This window comes from Zeugodacus cucurbitae, chromosome 3, assembly GCF_028554725.1.
Source record: "Zeugodacus cucurbitae isolate PBARC_wt_2022May chromosome 3, idZeuCucr1.2, whole genome shotgun sequence".
NCBI lineage: Eukaryota > Metazoa > Arthropoda > Insecta > Diptera > Tephritidae > Zeugodacus > Zeugodacus cucurbitae.
This window is the reverse complement of record NC_071668.1, coordinates 53,513,837-53,536,718: the sequence shown is the minus strand read 5'-3', so window position 1 is coordinate 53,536,718 and position 22,882 is coordinate 53,513,837. Positions and strand designations below refer to the sequence as shown.

Here is a 22,882-nt window from a genome sequence, read left to right as displayed (position 1 = left end):
TTGGAGTTTTCGAGAAAAAGGTTTTACGAAAGATTTACGGTCCGTGCTGCATTTTTCCTGATGTTAATGATATATAATGAAATATGAGTTTATTTATATGATATCGAAATCGCTTAATACTACACAAATGAAGCTCAGAAATTATCCGTTAGCAATATTCTCGGTTTGCTCTAACTAACTTGGTAAGGTAATTCGTTCAGGATTGTCAAATAATCTGCTTCTAGATAATTAACAACAATAAAAACATTATGAGATTCAAAAAGGGGTAAACCTTGAGTAAACTGTGTTTTAATCTTATCTTTCACATGTGTTTTATTGAGTTTAAAATGTCTAACAAATAAATAGAGTTGTTCCCAACGATAAGCTTTCAGAAACCAACTTAGTTTGATACACACTATAATAATGTTTATTATCTCAAGAGTATATTAATACAATTCAGGTGGATAACTTGCTGAATTTTAAAAATACGAGCAGATATTACACATAGTTCAACTATATGTATATAGAAACTTATTTTTAGATATCCCCCTTGAACAATTTATCTACATCACTCCTCTGTTGTCTCTTAAATACAAATATTGAGCCAGTATACTTGTATGTATAGATGTGTATTAATTTCTACATATATATAGGTATGATAGAATATATTAGTACGCACACATATATAAAATATATACATACATATATGAGTTTATCGTATATAAACATGACCATTTCCATATAAAAGAAGTAAAGTTGATTTGATGAGCGATAGCAATGACTTGGCAAAATATTATTTGAAAACTAAAAGTACTTTATCAGTTTTCGCAACGAATTGCCTGAGACCAGCGTGTTAATCGTGTACCCGATATGATTGCTTACACTCGCGTAAAGTGTGCTTTTAAGAGGTACAAAAATACATGTATTTATATTTATGTACAGCTGTTCACCAGTGGAGCGCATATACGAAACAAACTTATCTAATTAACAATTCGGATAACAATAAATAAATACACACATTCATACTATAAATTACGATGACTTGCATAAAATTTTAAAAAATATATCAACCATACTTATCGCAAGCAGGTTTCCAGCGCGCAAGCGACTCAGTCAGAGTTCGAGCGTAAAGGCAAACGGTTGTGCGTACAAAGTACAAATATATACTCGTATATATGGAACACATTTAAAAATACTATAAGTGTATATATATTATATAGAACTTGTGTAGTGCAAAAACAAGAAATATAAACAATAAAATAAGTGTATAAAACTAAAATAAAAACTGTGTAGTTTTTATTCCAAACAAAAAATGGCAAAAAGTGTAGAGGAATTGAAGATGGATTTGAGTGGCAAGAATATTGTTTATATAGGTGGTTTTGGTGGCATCGGTTTAGAAACATGTAAACAATTGGCGCAAAAAGGTGTTGCGGTAGGTTTTCCAAAAAAAAAAAAAATAAATAAAACTTCCATAAAAAATAACAACAATAAAGCAGGTGTATTAGAAAAGCTAATATTTGTGCAAACAATTTACAGAATCTTATGATACTACACAAGTCGTGGAATGAATCAGCCTTCAAAGAACTCAACTCAGTTGATTCGCGTTGTGTGTGCCAGTTTACGGAGTTTGACATCACCTGCGGTTTGGAAAAGACGCGCCAATTATTTAAACAAATAACAGAGAAATTAGGAGGCATCGATGTGCTAATTAATGGCGCGGGTACATGTGATGAAAGAGATTTCGATTTTATTATAGCTGTAAATTTTACGGGCACTGTAAATGCTACACTTGTTGCTTACGATCTAATGGATAAGAGCAGAGGCGGTAAAGGAGGTGTGGTTGTGAATATTTCTTCCGTAGCGGCACTAACACCCTTCCCTGTCTTACCCATCTACAGTGCGACTAAGGGGGGAATATTGAACTTTACACGCGCATTAGCGGTAGGTAAACCACAGAATGCATATAGTAAACGGTGATTTGATAAAGCGGTGTATATATATATATATGTAAACCCTTATCTTTATGTATGTAACGTGTGTACGAGATAAAGACTTACAATGTTGGCACGTGTTGTGGTGCTATCGTGTTGATAATCAAGTAGTGCATAAGTGTACGTGACAAAATCTGTACATACAAGCTTTTACGGTGCACGCTAAGTTAAGGGCCGGTTTTTCAATTACTAGATAACAATTACATATACTAATTTAAATATAGCGTGAACACATTTATATGTAGGGAAGAAATTGCTTTGCTTACTCGCCCATACACGTTGACGTAGATACAATTTTATACTCGTATATACACATATAAGCATTTAAATTGTGCCGAGTCATCGTGCCGCAGCATTATTTTCATTTTTATTGTTTTTAGATTATTCGAAATGAAGCTTGAACTGAATCATGCAAATTAGCGCACCTAGTGGTCTCTAAAATTTTATTTTCGAATAGACCATATGGGGTCTACAAATATTTGAACTGCAAATATTTGAAGATAAGAAATTTTAAGTGTTGAAAACAAGCCTAAAAACAGTATAGGCTTCGTGTAGTGTTTTAAAAATAGAATTAAAAATTAATAATTAAATCATTGAATTATTAACGGAAGTATTTATAGCGAATGATCACCCTGTAGGAACATAATACAGATGCCAAAATAAAGTCTTACTAATAATTTTTCTGGTAGAAAGTAGAAAAAGCTATGTCTCTGATACATATACATCCCTGGTTATTATTACTGACAAATTTGTTTCTCCTCTACAGCAATTAGAAGCCAAGACTGGCATAACGTTATATAGCATTTGTCCGGGCATTACCGACACCAAACATTGGGATGATGTGCACCATTTCCAAGGTAGAGAATTAAGCTTTAAAGAGAAAATGCGTGGTCGTTCATTTCCAACGCAAACGCCTAACGATTGTGCAAAGAATATCGTGAAAGCTATGGAATCGCATAAGAATGGTGCAACTTGGATGTGCGATTTGGGACAGCTGAAATTGGTGGAAATAAAGAATTTCTGGACACCGCCACATCACAAGCAAAACAACGAGACTGAGCAAAGTTAGAAAACAAGCTGAGCAAAGGCAAAGCTAAATAACACATTTAAAGTATCTTTCACCAACTGAAAAAAAAGTAAAACTTTTATGCTTTCAGATGAGATGGTGCAGTCGAAGAAGCGTAAGTCTGAAGTCTCTGGATAGTTAGGAGGCATGCGAAATGTGATACCGTTATTCTTGCATATACTTGAAAAGAAAAGGAGAGTTGCAGTGTTTGGTATTCTACAATTCATAGACTGAATATTTATATTAAATATAATATTATGTAGATTTGTACGTATTTTCGCAAACTATATGTTAGAGATAAGGTATATGAATTTGATAAAAAATAATAAGTTTAATATATATTATATTTGGCGGTAAAACTTTTATTGCTGTTCTATTAATAGTATCTAGTCGCATTTAGACTGTTAGTTACTGTTGTAATTATAGAATATAGCATACTGCTGAAACCGGTTTTTAACGTTCAACAAAGCATGACAAAATATTTTTTACAGAACCCTGTTGGAAATTATAAAATAAAGAATACTTATATATTTCTCAACAATGTTGGTTTTGATTAATTTGTGTGAAAAACAGGTGTAGTATTCCATTCATTTTCAAACTCAAAAACAAAGATTGTTTCTAGTTTTTATTTTAGCAAAACTTATAGAGAAATTCGTAGAAAATTGTTTTCGTTTATATTAATTTAAAATGTTAAAATATCCACCAGAAAGCAATAAATCTAGTTAGATGTCATCCTGATTGGAAAAACTAATAGTCAATAAATTCTCTGGTAAAGAAACTGATAATAAATAAAGAAAGATTTAAGCGAAATTGAAGTGCGTAAGCATATTCTAAATTAGGTTTCTGACATCGGTTTTTCTAGCAAATCAAAAAGCGTAATGCCTTAACTTGCTGAACATATTTTTATAATGAAAGCTTTAAGATGAAACTATCTCATTTACACCGTGTTAGACTTCACGGCATACCTAATTGAATCTGCATCTATTTGATTTCCTACAGGGTAGATTTTTTCAACACCAATACAAAAGTTACCATACATATACAACATATAGTTTATTTGATAAGTGATAACGGTGAGTCAGAAATAGAATTGAGCTAAAAGGTTTAAGCACTGATAAGTTTAGCGTCAAATTAAGAGAGCGGGTCTATACAACAGATATGAATACTCTCACAGTACATAGTAATGCATACATACGTCCTGTTCGAAGAGTGTACGCACACTGTTCACAGAATGAACTCCGCGGAAATACCCAAGCTATTCTAATAATACCAAAAAAATATACATAGTATATACTTATATATATACTTAAATTGGTAAGGTAAAGATCTACCAAAAATTTTAACGCTCATTTTTATCGTGGCCGTACACAATACACTGGAAGCTCAGTCAAAATTCGAACGCAAAAGCAAACGGTTGTGTTTGCACATATATGTTCATATATGAAGATAAAAGTGGAATTGAGTATTGTGCTGTGTGCTTAAAAACCGGATAGATAAAGATTCGAGAACAAAAAAATATGAGTTGCAATTATACGTCTGGAATTCCAGTGAAGCATATAAATATGGAGGAAGTTGTATTGGATTTGAGTGGAAAGAATGTTGTTTATATAGGTGGTTTCGGTGGCATCGGTTTAGAAACGTGCAAACAGCTGTTGCAAAAGGGTCTCGCGGTATGTTAACAATTTGTATTTTAGCGTTTAAGCAAGCATATTACAATAGACTAATATTGAAGAACAATATTACGTTACATTACAGAATCTTATGATACTCGACCAGGCGTGGAATGAATCAGCTTTCAAAGATATAAATGTCGTCGACACAAAGAGCGTTTGTCAATTTATGGCGTTTGACGTCACCTGTGGCTTGGAAGAAACGCGTAAAGTTTTCGCGCGAATAGTGGAGAAATTCGGCCATATCGATGTGCTAATTAATGGTGCGGGAATATGTGACGAACGAGATTACGACTTAATTATTTCAATAAACTTTACGGGCACCATTAATGCCACACTAGTAGCCTACGATTTAATGGATAAGAGTAGAGGTGGCAGAGGCGGTGTCGTTGTGAATATCTCTTCGGTGGCTGCGCTAACACCCTTCCCCGTCTTACCCATATACAGTGCGACAAAGGGAGGGATATTGAACTTTACACGCGCATTAGCGGTAAGTAAAATAAACTAAAGCTTTAAAACGCTCTTAGTACAACTGACATATTATACTATGATCACAGGTAAATATTTATAATAAAATCACGTGATCAGTGAGAGGTGCTAAGTAGTGAAGCATTTATGCATGTATACGCATAAATATTCTGCGGCAAAACTATTACGGAAAACATTAGATAACGTTGGTAGAAACAAAATAAAAAAACAAAAATTGAAATAAAAATGGCAAGTGGCAAGTGACAACGTCACATATTGAGCTAAACTGGTTAATAAATGTATTCATAAATCAAGAGAGCTTCTGCTAAATAATAAACAATACTTATAAAAGACTTTGTAGCTAATTGAAGATAACATACTGTGTTTACAAATTCATAGTATTTGTATATAAATATCAAATTATCAATAACGATAAGATATTGTGATGAACTATTTCTTTTTTACTCAAAATAGGCTTATCTTGCGAAATACCAGAATGTTTTCAGAAGTAAATTGAATTCAGAAGTCAATTCATGATGATGAATTGGTTTGCTAATACAAATATCGTTTTGACAGTATGTCATAATGTATAGTGGTATTATTCTAATTTTGTTTATTAATAAATGTTGTGGACTAATGCATTTTTCTGCACGTATAATAAAAAAATTATAGGACATTAATTTTTACTATCTGTGGGATATAAGTTTTTGTTCCTAAGGATAAGTACTTTGTCTATAAAAAATTTAAATATTGGAAAATTGTGGATTTAGTTCTCAACATAGTCTCATTTCAACACAGTACACTTAACCAAATGGTTCTCCAACTGTACTTTTCTGGCCGTTAGAACAGTTTTTAACTTATGTGGATCCATATTTTGCCGGCTGTCAGAAACAATGATTTGAAATCGTCCCATGATTTGTTTTCTCTGCGCGATTTCCTCTTTATCGAATCGAATAAGAATCGAATTTTCGACCGATTGTTAACTCTAAACTCCCAAATATATTTATATTTTGTTGCTGCTTATGTTAATAATACTTTATTTACTTTCCAGCAATTAGAGCCAAAAACTGGTATAACACTATATACGATATGTCCGGGTCTTACCGATACTACACATTGGGAAAATGTGCACTACTTTCTCGGCAAGGACCTACAACTAAGAGAGCGATCGCGTCGAATAGTCCAAACACAACCGATAGCTGATTGTGCCATGAATATTATCAAAGCAATTGAGACACACGCGAATGGAGCGACTTGGATGTGTGATTTGGGGCAACTGAAATTGGTAGAAATAAAGAATTTTTGGACGCCACCGCATAAGCAAAATAAAGAAACTGAACAAAAGAAAGATACCGAACAAGCTCAAGAAAGAGAATCAACAAAAGACACAACACAAAATGAAGCATCCAGACAAGAACAAAAGAAGGAAAATGAGTCAGGTTAAAGTTAGATAATAAACGACGCTATGAGTTTTATTGATAAGCTTACCAACGTAATGATTTTGTGCTTTCAGATGCAACACTGCCACTGAGAAAACGAAAGTATCGAGTATCCGATTTGGGAAAAGATATGCAGAACATGAAGACCGCCATTGAATACTAAGTATTAAGACATTTTAGTTTACTCGCAAGATTTTATAAAAATTTAAAACAAATTTTAACAGTATTTTAGTACTTTTAATTTATTTAAATATTGTTCAAGTTTGAAAGTGTATGTACGAATATATATATAATGTAAACTATATTTAAAAATGTTATATAAGTAATAGTGTAAATCATTACAGAAAAAAAGATATTAAATGTAAGATTCTCATTAAAAACTATGTTTATGCTCTCATAACATGTTTCATGGAATACAAGAGTGACTGTTTTGGAAATAACGCCAGAAAATAGAGTTACATTTTGTTTGGTTGGAAAATTTAGCAATAGTTATGGTTCCGAGAGTATGTTATGCTTCCTGGTACTTATTTATAGTAATATTTGTATTTTAAATTCTGCCTAAATTTGAAATCAATGGAACTTTAAATAATTTATTTTAGATATAAAGTTATAAAACATAAAAAATTAAAATATATAATAAGGACCACAACATAAGCAAACTATATGAGACGTGCTAAAAATATTTTTTTATTTTCATCTTAAAAAAGGAATCACGGTCAACTAGACCGGACCAGAGGTTATAATATGAGTTGAGAGCACCATGATACTACCAACGTACAAAAAATACAATATTATTATAATTAGTAAATTGAAATGCTTAAGTGTTCATCTTGACCTAGAGCTCAGCTCCATTTCTCCAATATATGATTATTTGCATTAGATTTTGTGATCTGTTCTTCAATCCCCCTAGTTTTCCAATCCTTCTGCTAGACTATACTGTTTAACTCGTGTTTAGTCCGTTATGCAGTATTTGCTTAGAGACATATTCGTACTTTTTATGTTTATGCTCCTAACGTCTATATGAGTAATAGGTTATTTCTATAGCCGATATCAATTCATGTTTCAGAGATTATCCATACCTTCTTATGAAAACTTGTTTTGATGTACCCACACATATGTTCTGTGTAAGGTTGAACTTTAATACAAACAAGTAAGGAAGGGCTAAGTTCGGGTGTAACCGAACATTTTATACTCTCGCAATTTATTTAAACTTTATTTATATTATATAATACACAATTTGACACACATATTCGTCATATATATTGTATAAAGTCCATTGAAAGTTGGAAACCACAATATTAGGTTAGAAGCACCTCGTGTTCGATATATGGGGCCTCCGATTTCTGCGATTTTTAGAATGGGGCTGCCACACTATTAACATAGTATTTGTGCAAAGTTCGGCACCGATAACTTCACTAGTACTTACTTTATATATTGTAAAGTAAACGATTCAGATTGTCTTCAAAGTTCTGGTATATAGGAAGTAGGCGTGGTTGTGAAGCGATTTGGCCTATTTTCACAACATGTCATTGGGATGTAAGGAAACTATTACAAACCAAGTTTCATTGAAATCGGTCGAGTAGTTCCTGAGATATGGATTTTGACCCATAAGTGGGCGACGCCACGCCCATTTTCCATTTTGTAAAAAAATCTCAGTGCTGCTTCCTTCTGCCATTTCTTATGTAAAATTTGGTGTTTCTGACGTTTTTCTTTAGTGAGTTAACCCACTTTTAGTAATTTTCAACCTAACTTTTGTATGGGAGGTGGGCGTGGTTATGATCCGATTTCTTTCATTTTTGGAATGTATTAGGAAGTGGCTAAAAAAAACAACTGCAGAAAGTTTGGTTTATATAGCTCTATTGGTTTGCGAGATATGTACAAAAAACTTAGTAGGGGGCGGGGCCAAGCCCACTTCCCCAAAAAAATCACATCCAAATATGCCTCTTCATAGGGCGATCCTTCATACCAAAGTGTATTTCCATAGCTTTATTTATGGCTTAGTTATGGCACTTTATGCGTTTTCGGTTTTCGCCATTTTGTGGGCGTGGCAGTGGTCCGATTTTGCTCATTTTCGAAAGCAACCTTCCTATGGTGCCAAGAAATAAGTGTGCCAAGTTTCATCAAGATATCTTAATTTTTACTCAAGTTACAGCTTGCACAGACGGACGGACGGACGGACGGACGGACGGACAGACATTCGGATTTGAACTCCACTCTTCACCTTGATCACTTTGGTATATATAACCCTATATCTAACTCGTATAGTTTTGGGTGTTACAAACAAACCGTTATGTGAACAAAACTATAATACTCTCTTTAACAACATTTGTTGCGAAAACAACATTGTTTGCTTTGAAAAAGTCGTGTATATAGTAAATTAAGCTACCGGGCTGAAATAAGTAAATTTTGAGGGAAGAGTTGTGAATAGTTTATTCTTGGAAGTAAGAAGTAATTGAAAATGTATACAGATCTATTAAATGTATATACTATGCACTCTGTTTCCCTTCATTTTATTTATATAAGCAATTTTTCTTTACAGTTTGCTCAGGTTAGTCGAAAATACATACAAATGGAGTTAAACTGCACTTTATTTGTTTGCTTTTTATTGATACTTTCCCTAGTAAAACTTAAGAAAATTGAAATAAAAAAGGTAAACATATTTAAAGAAAATTAGTCACGGACGGACATTGAACCTGGTATTTGTTCGGATGGTATTGGAAGTCACAATTGTCCAGGTCACGGCAACAACTATCACTTCGCGTGTTAGTGTTGCAATTAATTGCTGGCAATTTTCGCGCGCGCGCTCGCTTTGTGGCATGCAGCGTGTGGCCAATTGCTGCCACTAACAAATCTCACAGGGCCTCGGGGTCCATTGAACTTTAACACGAATTCGCTGTGACGCGAAAATGTTTATTTTTGGGCGCTGCCGCTGTGTGGCACGGCTGGCACCACGTTGTGGCGGTGCATACGGTTGTGCAAAATTAAGCAAATGTTTGCAACTTGCAATTGCTTGGCGGCATTTGACGACGCGGAAAAACCTGACAAAAGTTATGTGTAAAGTAGATTTCTCCGATAGGGAAAACTGAAATAAAATTAAGAAAATAGTAAAAATTGAAATTAAAATTTTTACAAGCGAAACAAATTGGCACCGTTTCAAGTTTTGAAATGCAAATATGCAGACGGTCATATGAATGCCTATGCTGTTTTGGATACAGCACTTGCTGTTATATGTACGCTTCAAAAATATAATTTGACAGTGTCTAGCAGATGATTTCCACGAAATACATTTAAGTAAAAGCAAAACAGCTGTAAAAACAACAATTTAAATAAAATGACTGAGTACTTGTTTCTTGTGAAATGTAAAAACGATAAATAAATAAGTTGGCGCCCGCTTAGTCACTAACGTGCTATTTTTCATGCCTGCAAACCCTCAAGTATGCGCACATTTATAGAATACCTCAATGTGTTGCATGAGTGCAATATCTGCGAATGCGGCATAAATTTGGGTTGCACTAAGTTTAAGCTCAAATCTCTCATGCTTCGCGGTGAAACCAGTTCCGGTAAAGGAGAAGAAGAGAGAGGCTTACTGCAACTTAGAGTGTGTTTAGCGGTTATTACAGGCTTAGCCGGCATTCATGAATGGCTCTTAACTCACATACAGGAAGTGTGGCAAGTAAAAGAGTTATGCGCAATAAATACATTTAAGAATTCTTGTTGCAGCTGGGAATTGTATGCCCCCGTTAGTCTAAGTGGCTTACTTGTAAGCCTAGATTTGCCTAAATTAACTTTAAAATGCATTGACAGGTGAATTATGAGTTTCTCAAGAGCGAATGAGTCACTTGTTAATGAACCAAATTTATAAGACAATAATAGAAATTTCAAATAAAATTTTGGTAAGAACTGTTCTATATAATCGTTTAGTTTTGTTGAAGATCAGTCTTTCAACTTTAAAATGCATTTTACATATATATTTGTATACTCTCACAAATAGTTGCTAAGAGAGCATTATGGTTTTGTTCACATAATATAGGGTTATATATATCAAAATGATCAGGATGACGAGACGAGTTAAGATCCAAATGTCTAACTGTCCGTCCGGTATATATGTTCCTTGGGACCGTGAGAGGGCCCACTGCCACCCACACCAAATGGGTCAAACCCCATATCTCAGTAACTACTCGACCGATTTCAATGAGATTCGGTATATACCCCTTTTTCTTCTAATAGAGAGTCTCTGTACCAAAAATGGTTAAAATCCTGTCATAACATCCCCCAGCTCCCATATACCTTATATTCGGATTATTAAACTTCCGGGGGGCTATATTCGCATATATCGGGTAATATGTGAGATATTTTAGAAAAATTAAGTGAGCATATAGTCCTGTATATCCTGTATTAGTGAAATCGGTTCAAGAATTACCTCAGCCCTCGTATACTATATATGATGAGTATAGTTATTGTATTGGAATTTACGCCGAATATATGGGTCAAATTGCGAGAGTATAAAATGTTCGTTTGCACCCGAACTTAGCCTTTCTTTTCTTGTTTTTATTGCAAGACATTTCAATAATTACTTTGGTAATTATTAATACGTATTAGATTCCTTAGCCTTCTTGTTTGGTTGTAGTATATTTGCACCGACCTTTTTAGAAATTAGCATATTAAGAAGGCTTTAAGGCACTCTTTCCAGTGATTATTACTTATTTCATTGGAATATAGTTACTTGGTGACGTTTTACCTAGGATTCCCCATAATTTGGTATATGCTACCGATTAGTCGGTACGTAAAGTACAAACCAAATGATGTTACAGGACCAAAACCGCGAAAATGTTGTTTTTAATTGATGGTTCTCAGAAGAAAATTTGCAACATAATACAATTTTTCTGGTCGTGTAAACTTTTAAAAAAGAAAATTATATTTAGGGTTGTTCATTATAGATTTTACTTAAGAGGAGTCACATGGGTTACATAAGTTTATTGAGTTATTATATTCTACAACATCTCTTGAATAGTGTGCAAAAATTTCGATCCGAGTAATATTTTTGTATGCAATTTTAGACAGTCCTTAGAGATACAATTTACAAGAAGGACTTGGGCGAAGAATTTTTCTGGACTAAGCACATGTAGCCCCTTAAGATCCTTAGCGAATAAATAAATAAATGTTTGAAAATTCTAGACTGGTAACGTATAACGCAACCAGAAAGTATTCTCCGGACCGGTGCTTTAGTAAAAAACTGGAATATTGTTAAATACACAGCCGCAACAATCAAAACGTTAGGTTTATTTGTTGCTTTAAAATACCAATACTACTACTGTTTCTGCTGCTGCAGCCTTTAATTCTGTCTAGTGATCTGCTACGTTGTGTATTTCACCTTCATTGTTTTTGTGTGCGAGTCATTGCAATTGTTTTGTTTTTGTTGTGCTGTTCTCATTGCTGTTGCAACTACATACATGTATATAGTATAGTTGTTGCCTTTATTGTGTAATCAGCAGATAACGGCATTTAATGGCTGAATGGTTTTCTAGCGGCAACCGCAACGGCCATACGAATGGCCGACACATGAGCGAACTTACGTCTGTCGGTGGAACCGTCGCCGAGTCAATGTGCTTGCCTCCACCGAATTCGCGGCTTTTGCGTGCTATTTTTGTTGTTGTTGTTGTTATGCCGTTACATTTCGTTGGCTGCCTTCACGGTGTTTGTTGCTGTGCGCATTTTTGTTGAAATAATACAGCTAATACAAGTATTACGTATAGTATAGATGACTGTGTATATGTCTGTATATACAAATCAAGTATTTTCACCGACTTTTTCGCTTATTTACTGTTGATCTGCTTCATTGTTGTTTTCAGCCTGTTCTGGTCGGTAGTTTATTTCATTGTTGGCTGATAGTTTTTCTAAATGTTTATTGTTCACATAATATTGCCTATCGCTGCCTATCCACCGGTCGGTTGTTTCGTTTGTACGTACTAGGTTGGTTGATTCATCTATCGGCTGGGCTGCCTTGACTTAGTGGCGGCGGGAAATGATTTTTCTCACGAACAATGAACGTTTCGTACTACGTACTCGTAACAGTGTCATACAAAAACAGAAACAACAACTCAAGCGTTTAATAACAAAAAATACAGGGATAAAGATATGTGAATGTATGGAATTAAATACATATCAACATTCGACTAAAAAATACTTGCTGCCGGTTAAATCGGACTTTAGTGATAACAACTTTTATAGGTGTGCAATTATAGCAAAGTCTGCGAAGGTGTATCCGATTGATTTCGTCACCGCTCATAAACTTAGCAAACCATTCTCACTGTTGGACATGCAAATACTTTACCAAATCAATTCTTATTCGCTGCTTTTGATTGCAAATTCGGTACGCTTTTACCATCGCCAATGAAAGAAAATATTTCTGATTTCACTAAAAACACTCATTAAAATTTTAATTAGCAAATCAATGCATATGCAGTGGATAAGCATTTAGACGTATACATGATACCAACTCAATTTATTTTCACTTCATTTAACAGCGAAAGGATTTCGAATTTGATTATAGAAATGCAATAGACTAATTATCTCATTGAGTGCTTTGTTTTTTTTTTGCCAACTTAGAGAAGATTTTGCGACAATGGCCTACTTAATAGGTGAGTTAAATTTTCTGGCGATTCCCTTTGAGACTAAACTGACTTCAGTCGCACAATAAACTTTCTACTTTAAACTACTTCTTTATAAAAATTTAAAAAATAATAATGAAAGCAATCACAAAGAACTGTTTGGTTATGGTACCCTCAGTATATTCAAATAAATACCATGAAATAAAGCGGTTATTAATGGAAAATTCCACAAAACGCCTGGTAACTAGACGAAAAAGGTCTTGAAAATTGTATAATAAAATTTTGAGAACGGTGTAAAATTATATTTTTTACCTGCATGGCATTATTTAACTAATAAGTTTTTTACATGACCTACCAGTACTACCTATTAATTCATATTAATGGATTTTTAATTGGTAAGTTTCCAACACATTTCCGAACTTTTCGAAATGTTAATGAAAGGTTTGAAATATTTTCTGAAAAAGTAGTGAATGGTTCGTTGTGTTTGCTGAATTATCCTACTGTCAAAGAAGTGAGATTTCTTAGTGCTTTTTGACAGTGCTTCCTAAAGATAACTCTAAACTGTTCAAAAAGGGTATTATTGTGCCTCCTAAGTGATGTAGTTTAAAACTACTGAGCCTTTTGAGAAATAGATCTCCACGAATTTACAGAATATGTTGAGCTGAGTATTTGTGAACGATATATCGTCCTGCTAACTCGTTTTTCTCAGAATAGTTTTTTCTGACCTCAAATCCGAACTGTTGTCATTTCATACGGCTTTATAACTTTACAGAAATTGTTAAACACAAATCCATGTTTTTTGCCCATAAACAATATTTTTCATGCAAAATATATGTCAAAGAATAAGAAAGTTGAATTTGCTATGTCCATATCGATTAAAGGAGATGAGAACTTTAAGTTTAGTTAATACTATACAACCAGATGTCCTAACGAATATTCTTACAACTCGTACTACTTTTCAAGAGAACATTATTCATAAATCTCTAAATCAAATATTGTTTATGGATTCTTCTGATATACCCTAACAAGTTATTTCTTTAAATAGCTCTCTTACTACCACAACGATTAATCCTAAAAATTTCTGCATAATCAATTTATCAAATACTGACGGGGCTCTTGAACTTTGAACATATTATCTAAGAACAAAAAACATGGATTTGTGTTTAACAATTTCTGTAAATATAAGTTATAAAGCCGTATGAAATGACAACAGTTCGGATTTGAGGTCAGAAAAAACTATTCTGAGGAAAACGAGTTAGCAGGACGATACAGTATACTCTCGAAGAGTAAAATCTCAGAAAGTAAATAATCGCGGAAAAGTTAATCACCTTTAAGATTACACATGCACCTCGAAAAAGTAAATTTTTTAATTTACTTTTCAGAGAGTGTGATAAAAAATTCGAAACGAAGCAAGCAGCTTTTTTTACGATGTATCAAAAACACTAACTCTCTTGTTTATCGCGTCTTTTTAGTAAATAAACTCTCCTACTTGATCCACTGGTTTAAAAATGAAAACGATGCAAATCAGGTGTCAGACTTTTTGAATTGTCGTACAAAAATGGTCAGAAAATATATTGCAAAAAAAAAAACCAAAAGAATATTCAAGATTTTTTCTCTTCATAGTAAATACATATATATGTATGTAAATGTAAATATGTTTTTCATGTAAATCCATATGTTTTATTGAAGCAAATAAATGCATGAATTTTTTAAGTTTAAAAATGCATTTAATATTATAAAAACAGATAATTTATGTATATATTTGGAAAAGTAAATTTTTCGAAAAAGTAAATTACCCAAACACTATGTGCTTTCGATGTAGATCTGGAACACTTGCAACACGGAGCGCACCACAAAATTACTTTGGAGTAAAGCGGTCAGACCACAAAGCTTATACTTTTAAAAATACAGTTTCGTAGGGGTCTTCACGGGATGCTTATCTCTAAGATACAACCTGCACAATAAGTCTAATGATGGCTTAAATGCGGCCACTTGCGGTCAGGCACTCTTTGTCTTCCTTTTCAACCAATAACACATATACCTTTTCAATACATATAAGGAGTGCTAGAGATAAGAATCGCTAACAGAAAGACAACTCTTGGTTTCTGACAATTCAGAGAGGGATCGGGATTTTAATTTAATATAGTTCCCTCGAGAAATGTGATCGAAATATACGCGTATGATATATTAGATGGAGGTTAAGTCTATAATTTATCAGCTTTTTTATCATCAATTTCGGGCTTGCTCCTGAAGTTATTATATTCACAAAACACAAATCGAGTGAAATTACCTTTATAGACGCTTCTGTAACGAATCCACGTTTGCTGTAAGTATAAGTGCACTTTTTTAAAAAATAAAATATTAAATTGCGGAATTTATCTTACAATTCGATGTTACGACTTGTCTCACTTGTTAATGAACATATCCGCAGACGTTTAAAAGTCGATCAGGATCACTGAGGGATGCTTTTAAGATGAACATATGTATATGTATATGGGCATTTATACGCAACTGAGTGCATCTTAATAAGCGCTACACCGATTACTCATTGTGAACTTTTACGCTTTCAAAACGATTTCGTTGAATGGTAGGTACGCAGATAGCCATTAAGTATTGTGGAAGGTGGTGAAAGATTGACGTGTGCATGCACCAAACTATGTGCTTGTATGTATGTAAATATGTACGTAGAGTGCACGCAGTTACATGGAATAATTTCCGATAATTTGCTTTGACAAGTTAATCGCAGCAATTTGCATGGAAATTTATCATAATTCCAAGCTACATGCGAATATTCGTTTATGTACACAAATTGTTAGTATGCCAGCAATACATACATACATATATATATATGCATATTTATGTCGAACACACAAGGAAAAGTTGTGCGAAACGTTCATAACTAAATGCAACAAACCTATTGTTGCACAACCGGGCTAACACGCTGCTACTTAACTTTAACTCCCTTTACCAAAGGGGTGTGCGCCAAGCGCCAGCGACTTGTATGCGCTCACACACATGTATACATACATACATTAATTTTTATGTGTGCACATAATCATAAATACATGTACATATATATATGTGTGTTTAAGTTTGCACTTGTAGACAGGAAGCGAAAATGCTGCATTTAGTTGCAAACACTGGCATATAGCTATAACACCAACAACAACATGCTGCATGCGCACCAACATACATACAAACAGATTCAATTTGATCGGCGCTGCTGCCAGGGTACATAATTGTTTTGTGGCGCGGCTGAGATGCTGTGCGACCGGTGCTACTCGCTCGTGCAATGCGTTGATGGAAGTGCAAAAATGCGCACAAAACGTCAACGATAAGCTTTTACAACAAGATAAGATAGTTTGCATATCTGGCATCGCGCATCGCGGCAGTCAAGGCTGCTACATATACATATATATGTTTGAGTATGCTACGAAACGGTGCCTCACAGTAACAAATATACATACGTATATGTATGTATGTATGCATGTCTGCATGTTGGCAACGTAATGATGACTTGTTGCCATGTTGCAAAAGGCGACGTGCCACTGTAACAGCAACAACTGCTGCACTGCGAGCGCGCTTACCACTTGCCCCAATGTACTTTTTGCACCGCGGAAATGCAGTCAATTCATTTAGTTTTTCTGTTTTTTTTTTATTATTCACTGTCTCCTTCATGGCAGAAATGAAAAGCCACTTAATTTTACGTGAAAAGGAAGCGTCTACGCGCCACAAAAAGTGTATGGCAAACAGCCAGTCAGTGGGCCAGGCCGAGTGAGGGCCGAGTCATGGACATGGATGGCAGCAAAAGTGGTAATACAACAAGTAGGAAATAACAGCGAGTATGTACAAATATGTTTGGTTAATGAAATCTGGCGAAAAAATATTTCCAACAACACTGACGCGCCTAACAAGGTTGCAAGTTTGTTAGCACGCGTGCGCTTTGGCGCTTTTTCTAATGCATTAACTGCCAAGCAGCACGGAGTGTAGTGAGGGAGCGCATTCAAATTTTACGATTGGTGATTTTGTTTTTTGCGCGACACTGGCAGAATTATGAATAGATAAAATATGTTGGTTAATGCTGATGATGATGCTGTTGATTATACAGATGATAAAACTGCAAATTGAACGATGGTGATGGAGTGGTAATGCAACAGCGTATTGATTAAAATCTTGTTGGTGCGGCGTTTTAGTTGGTACCCGTCTAAGCTGACACAGTGCATCCTGCTGTCTCTACAAAGTGTAGTAAAAGTTTGGTTATATGCTTTTAGATCGTTTATCCAACCATTACTGTGAAGCGATCGAAGAAACTATACCAGTTGTTGAAATAGACTGGCAGCACTTGTAATACATTTCTTGGTCTTAGTTGTCCACTGTTCAGCATCAACAACACCAACAATGTCAGCCTCGAAATCCAGCGCAGAATCACTATTGCCAACAGGTGCTACTTTGGACTGAGTAGGCAATTGAAAAGTAAAGCTCTCTCTCGACGAACCAAAATCAAACTCTACAAGTAGCTTATCATTCCCGTCCTGCTTTATGGTGCAGAAGCTTGGACGATGTCAACATCAAATGAGACGACACTAGGAGTTTTCGAGAGGAAAATTTTGTGCAATATTTATGGTCCTCAGAACATTGGCAACGGCTAATACCACAGACGATGGAACGTTCAGTTGTACGAGTTATACGACGACATTGACATAGTTCAGCGATTAAAAAGAGCGGCTACGCTGGCTAGGTCATGATGTCCGAATGCACGAAAACACTCCAGCTTGAAAGTGTTCGATGCAGTACCCGCCGGACGAAGCCGAGGAAGAAGAAGGAAGGCCTCCACTTCGTTGGAGGGAGCAGATGGAGAGCGATCTGGTTATAATTGGGTTCTCCAACTGGCGCGGAGCAGCGAGGCAAAGAGAGGAGTGGCGCGCAATCATCGATTCGGCTATAACCGGCTAAACGGTTCAAAGCCAGTTGTCCACTGATCCATGCGCAATTCTTTCTCCGCCGAAGAAATTCTTCTTTCCATATCGAAAAAAACATTTGTTTCGGTGAGTTTCAATACTCAAAAATATTATGTTTTTTTTACTTTAATTTTCGTTATTTGAGCCCTTCACAATAGTGAAACGAAAGCCTCGGATGAGACACCCCCCTTTTGATGACGACCCCTGCAAACGTTTTAAGGATAATGATATAAGGGCATGCACCTGGAATGTCCGGACCCTTAATTGGGAAGGTGCCTCTGCTCAGCTGGTTGATGTCCTCATACGACTCAAGGCTGACATCACCGCCATCCAAGAAGTGCGATGGACGGGACAAGGACGGAAGAAGGTGGGTCCTTGTGACATCTACTACAGCGGCCATATAGAGGAGCGCAAATTTGGTGTTGGATTTGTGGTGGGAGAGAGACTCCGTCGCAGAGTCCTGGCATTCACCCCGGTGGATGAACGTCTTGCCACAATCCGCATCAAAGCGAGGTTCTTCAACATATCGCTGATTTGCGCCCACGCCCCAACGGAAGAGAAGGACGATGTGACCAAAGATGCTTTCTATGAGCGCCTAGAACGCACCTATGAGCGATGCCCCCGCCACGATGTAAAAGTCGTTCTTGGCGATTTTAACGCCAGGGTGGGTAAAGAAGGTGTCTTTGGCACAACAGTCGGAAAATTCAGCCTCCATGACGAAACATCGCCAAACGGCCTGAGGCTGATCGACTTCGCTGGGGCCCGAAATATGGTCGTCTGTAGTACCAGATTCCAGCATAAGAAAATACATCAAGCTACTTGGCTGTCTCCTGATCGAAACACGCGGAACCAAATCGATCACGTTGTGATAGACGGAAGACATGTCTCCTGTGTTTTAGACGTGCGTACGCTCCGAGGACCAAATATAGACTCGGACCATTATCTGGTCGCAGCGAAGATACGCACCCGCCTCTGTGCAGCAAAGAATGCCCGTCAACAAACACAAGGAAGGTTCGACGTCGAAAAGCTGCAATCGCAACAGACAGCCACGAAATACTCTACTCGACTTGCACTCCTGCTCTCTGAGAGCACTCATCAGCATCTCGGTATAAGGGAACTGTGGAACGGCATCTCAAACTTACTGCGTACCGCTGCAGCCGAAACAATTGGTTTTCGGCAACGACAAAAAACTAGCTGGTACGATGAGGAGTGCCGTCTCGCAGCGGAGAGAAAACAGACTGCCTACCTCGCAACGTTGCAAACGACCACAACAAAAAAAGAAAGAGGCCGAAATGCGTGAGCACGAGGAGCTTGAGAAGCTGGCAGATAGAGGGAATGCTCGAAAATTTTATGAAAAAATGAAGCGACTTAACGAAGGTTTCAAGACCGGAGCATCCTCATGTAGAGACCAAGGTGGTAATCTGCTAACCGATGTCCAGGGCATACTGGGATTATGGAGGGAACACTTCTCCGACCTACTGAATGGCAGTGAAAGTACAACACTAGGAGATGGCGAACCCGATCCCCCAATCGATGACGATGGAACGGATGTTCCATTACCCGACCATGAAGAAATTCGAATAGCAATTACCCGCTTGAAGAACAACAAAGCAGCGGGGGCCGATAGATTACCGGCAGAACTATTCAAATACGGCGGCGAAAAACTGATAAGGTGCATGCACCAGCTTCTTTGCAGAATATGGTCGGAAGAAAGCATGCCTGACGATTGGAATCTCAGTGTGCTCTGCCCAATCCATAAAAAGGGAGACCCCACAATCTGCGCCAATTACCGTGGGATCAGCCTCCTAAATATCGTATACAAGGTTCTATCGAGCGTACTGTGTGAAAGACTAAAGCCCACCGTCCACGAACTGATTGGACCTTATCAGTGTGGCTTTAGACCTGGAAAATCGACAACTGACCAGATATTCACCATGCGCCAAATCTTGGAGAAGACCCGTGAAAAGAGGATCGACACACACCACCTTTTTGTCGATTTTAAAGCTGCTTTCGACAGCACGAAAAGGAGTTGCCTTTACGCCGCGATGTCTGAATTTGGTATCCCCGCAAAACTAATACGGCTGTGTGAATTGACGTTGAGCAACACCAAAAGCTCCGTCATGATTGGGAAGGACCTCTCCGAGCCGTTCGATACCAAATGAGGTTTCAGACAAGGTGACTCACTATCGTGCGACTTCTGGAAAAATTTATAAGAGCTGCAGAGCTAAACCGAGAAGGTACAATCTTCTACAAGAGTGTACAGCTCCTGGCGTACGCCGATGATATTGATATCATCGGAAGCAACAACCGCGCCGTTTGTTCTGCTTTTTCCCGCATGGATAAGGAGGCGAAGCGAATGGGTCTGGAGGTGAATGAGGACAAGACGAAATATCTCCTGTCATCAAACAAACAGTCGGCGCATTCGCGTCTTGGCGCCCACGTCACTGTTGACAGTCATAACTTCGAGGTCGTAGATAATTTCGTATACCTGGGAACCAGCATCAACAACACGAACAATGTCAGCCTCGAAATCCAGCGCAGAATAACTCTTGCCAACAGGTGCTACTTTGGACTGAGTAGGCAATTGAACAGTAAAGTCCTCTCTCGACGAACCAAAATCAAGCTCTACAAGTCGCTTATCATTCCCGTCCTGCTTTACGGTGCAGAAGCTTGGACGATGTCAACATCAGATGAGACGACACTAGGAGTTTTCGAGAGGAAAATTTTGCGTAAGATTTATGGTCCTCAGAACATTGGCAACGGCGAATACCGCAGACGATATAACGATGAGCTGTACGAGTTATACGACATCATTGACATAGTTCAGCGAATAAAAAGACAGCGGCTACGCTGGCTAGGTCATGTTGTCCGAATGGACGAAAACACTCCAGCCCTGAAAGTGTTCGATGCAGTACCCGCCGGAGGAAGCCGAGGAAGGGGAAGGCCTCCACTCCGTTGGAGGGACCAGGTGGAGAGCGACCTGGTTACACTTGGGATCTCTAACTGGCGCCGAACTGCGAAGGAGAGAGAGAGGTGGCGCACTATCGTCGATTCGGCTATAACCGGCTAAACGGTTGCAACGCCAATCACACACACAATAGTAAAACTGGTCTAAAATCTGTAAAATGTTCCGATGCAAGCGGTTAGACCACTTTAATGAGGTATCCAAATACTCTACTACTTACTTTAACTTAGTTGTTGCTTTCATATGTTGACACAAGAGTGGGCATTGAAAATGGCTTATCGATGACGACTAATAATATATCTAATAGATGATACTATGGGTCTTAAGTTTTACACTCATACTAGTGCAATTTTAACTCAGAGGTCTCCCTTACTGGCGTCTCCTCAATATTATTTACAAATTAACTAGCATTTCCAAGCAAATTTTATTTTATGTGCCGCCTTTTTATAATTTCTTATTAATTAAGCCAGGAAGCAGTTTTCATTGAAAGCGCAACGCAGACTCGACAGCCTTCGTTGCGACAGCAGCGCCTACTTCGCAAATGCTCACCCGCTGTGTTATTGCTGTCTTGCATTTTTGCAAAAGCTAAACAAGAAGAGTGAGTTGCCGCCACTTGCCACTTGTTGTTGAAGTGGCACTGGCGTATATAGTAGTTGAGTGGCTGCCGCAATGCACTTCATGCAACTGAGCTGCTTGCAATGTTTTAAGTCGCGTACGGTAGATACTTTGGCATAAGGAAGTGCTGCAGTATAAAAGTTAATTAACACTAATTTACATACCATATTATGCATAATAATAATGATAATAAATAAATATAAGTGTTATCAAGTTGGTGCAGCGATGTGGCAGCATGCACTTGGAGGGGTTTTAAGACGATGAGAGTGGTGTTAAAAGGTCAAATAAGCTAAGATGTCACATTGCTGTTTAGGTTTTGGTTTTTGTTGGTGAAGGAAATATTTGTAAACAACTCTTAGAAGGTCAGTGACTTCGATTCCGTGCTATAATGGTTTAATTTTCGGGAAAAGTGTTTGGTTTTAGTTGTCTATAACAAGAGTAAGCTTTCAAAAAGGACTTCGATCGACATAACACGATTAGTTAGACATTTCAAGATACCCTTATCGGAAAATATATGAAAATGTCGGACGTTTGCCCTCTAATATTGTGAATTGACTTGAAATTATAACTCTTCATGTTACTATTTGCGCCCAGGACCTCGAAAATATATATATTTCATTCAAAATTTGTAAATTAATCTGACTCTTCATAATAACATTTTTCGAAATGCGTCCTTTAAAACATACCATTAGCACAGCTATATTATCATATTTTAATGTTTTCGCCGTGCATTTGTAGTTTAAGGTGAAGCCTAACGCCACGGCATTGAATATAAATTATGCTACTTAAATTTATCAGACACAATCATTACATTTGCATCTATGCGTCTATTTTTAAACCTCTTTTCCAACTAATTTTAAGCTCAATAACAGTTGTGCACAGTGGTAGGCCTTCATAAACCGCTGTGACATGCAAATGCATTGCAACTACATACAACTTTGCTGTCAATAACACCCATTACACTTGTCACAGGAAATACAGAAGCCGTTGCGATGCATACGAATGCATGAATATACAAATAAACATACATATATGAATACTTATTTACATATGCATACATAAAACCACCAATGACCGTCGCCATTCACACCTGTCACACTTCCTAATGCCATAGGCGTACAGA

The 22,882-nt window shown here is 36.8% G+C and overlaps 3 protein-coding genes across 12 annotated transcripts in view; 2 read left to right on the top strand and 1 right to left on the bottom strand.

The window, feature by feature from the left end:
• LOC105212552 (protein outspread) overlaps nucleotides 1-22,882 on the bottom strand; it is a 123,481-nt gene that overhangs the window by 40,697 nt on the left and 59,902 nt on the right. The gene's annotated exons all lie outside the window — the stretch shown is intronic.
• On the top strand, nucleotides 835-3,382 carry LOC105212550 (alcohol dehydrogenase). Of its 4 annotated transcripts, none has more exons than XM_011184577.3 (4): nucleotides 835-1,411; nucleotides 1,516-1,920; nucleotides 2,737-3,034; nucleotides 3,108-3,382. In XM_011184577.3, exons 1-4 carry the CDS (start codon nucleotides 1,292-1,294, stop codon nucleotides 3,176-3,178), a joined length of 894 nt encoding a protein of 297 aa, XP_011182879.1. In that variant the 5' UTR covers nucleotides 835-1,291; the 3' UTR covers nucleotides 3,179-3,382. The 4 variants fall into 4 exon arrangements, with proteins under 4 accessions (XP_011182879.1, XP_011182880.1, XP_054083945.1 ...); XM_011184578.3 differs by having other exon boundaries at nucleotides 839-1,411; nucleotides 3,128-3,382; XM_054227970.1 differs by having other exon boundaries at nucleotides 1,067-1,411; nucleotides 2,737-3,057.
• Nucleotides 4,423-6,888, top strand: Adh_3 (alcohol dehydrogenase). Of its 2 annotated transcripts, none has more exons than XM_011184575.3 (4): nucleotides 4,423-4,706; nucleotides 4,792-5,196; nucleotides 6,226-6,613; nucleotides 6,688-6,888. In XM_011184575.3, exons 1-4 carry the CDS (start codon nucleotides 4,554-4,556, stop codon nucleotides 6,774-6,776), a joined length of 1,035 nt encoding a protein of 344 aa, XP_011182877.2. In that variant the 5' UTR covers nucleotides 4,423-4,553; the 3' UTR covers nucleotides 6,777-6,888. The 2 variants fall into 2 exon arrangements, with proteins under 2 accessions (XP_011182877.2, XP_011182878.2); XM_011184576.3 differs by having other exon boundaries at nucleotides 4,424-4,706; nucleotides 6,226-6,619; nucleotides 6,688-6,838.

Coding starts and splice junctions, on each gene's coding strand:
- LOC105212550 (XM_011184577.3), top strand. CDS start 1,292: ATGGCAAAAAGTGTAGAGGAATTGAAGATGGATTTGAGTGGCAAGAAT. Junction 1,921..2,736: donor ACTTTACACGCGCATTAGCG/GTAGGTAAACCA, acceptor TCTCCTCTACAG/CAATTAGAAGCCAAGACTGG. Junction 3,035..3,107: donor AAACAACGAGACTGAGCAAA/GTTAGAAAACAA, acceptor CTGAAAAAAAAG/TAAAACTTTTATGCTTTCAG.
- Adh_3 (XM_011184575.3), top strand. CDS start 4,554: ATGAGTTGCAATTATACGTCTGGAATTCCAGTGAAGCATATAAATATG. Junction 5,197..6,225: donor ACTTTACACGCGCATTAGCG/GTAAGTAAAATA, acceptor TTTACTTTCCAG/CAATTAGAGCCAAAAACTGG. Junction 6,614..6,687: donor AAAGAAGGAAAATGAGTCAG/GTTAAAGTTAGA, acceptor TTGTGCTTTCAG/ATGCAACACTGCCACTGAGA.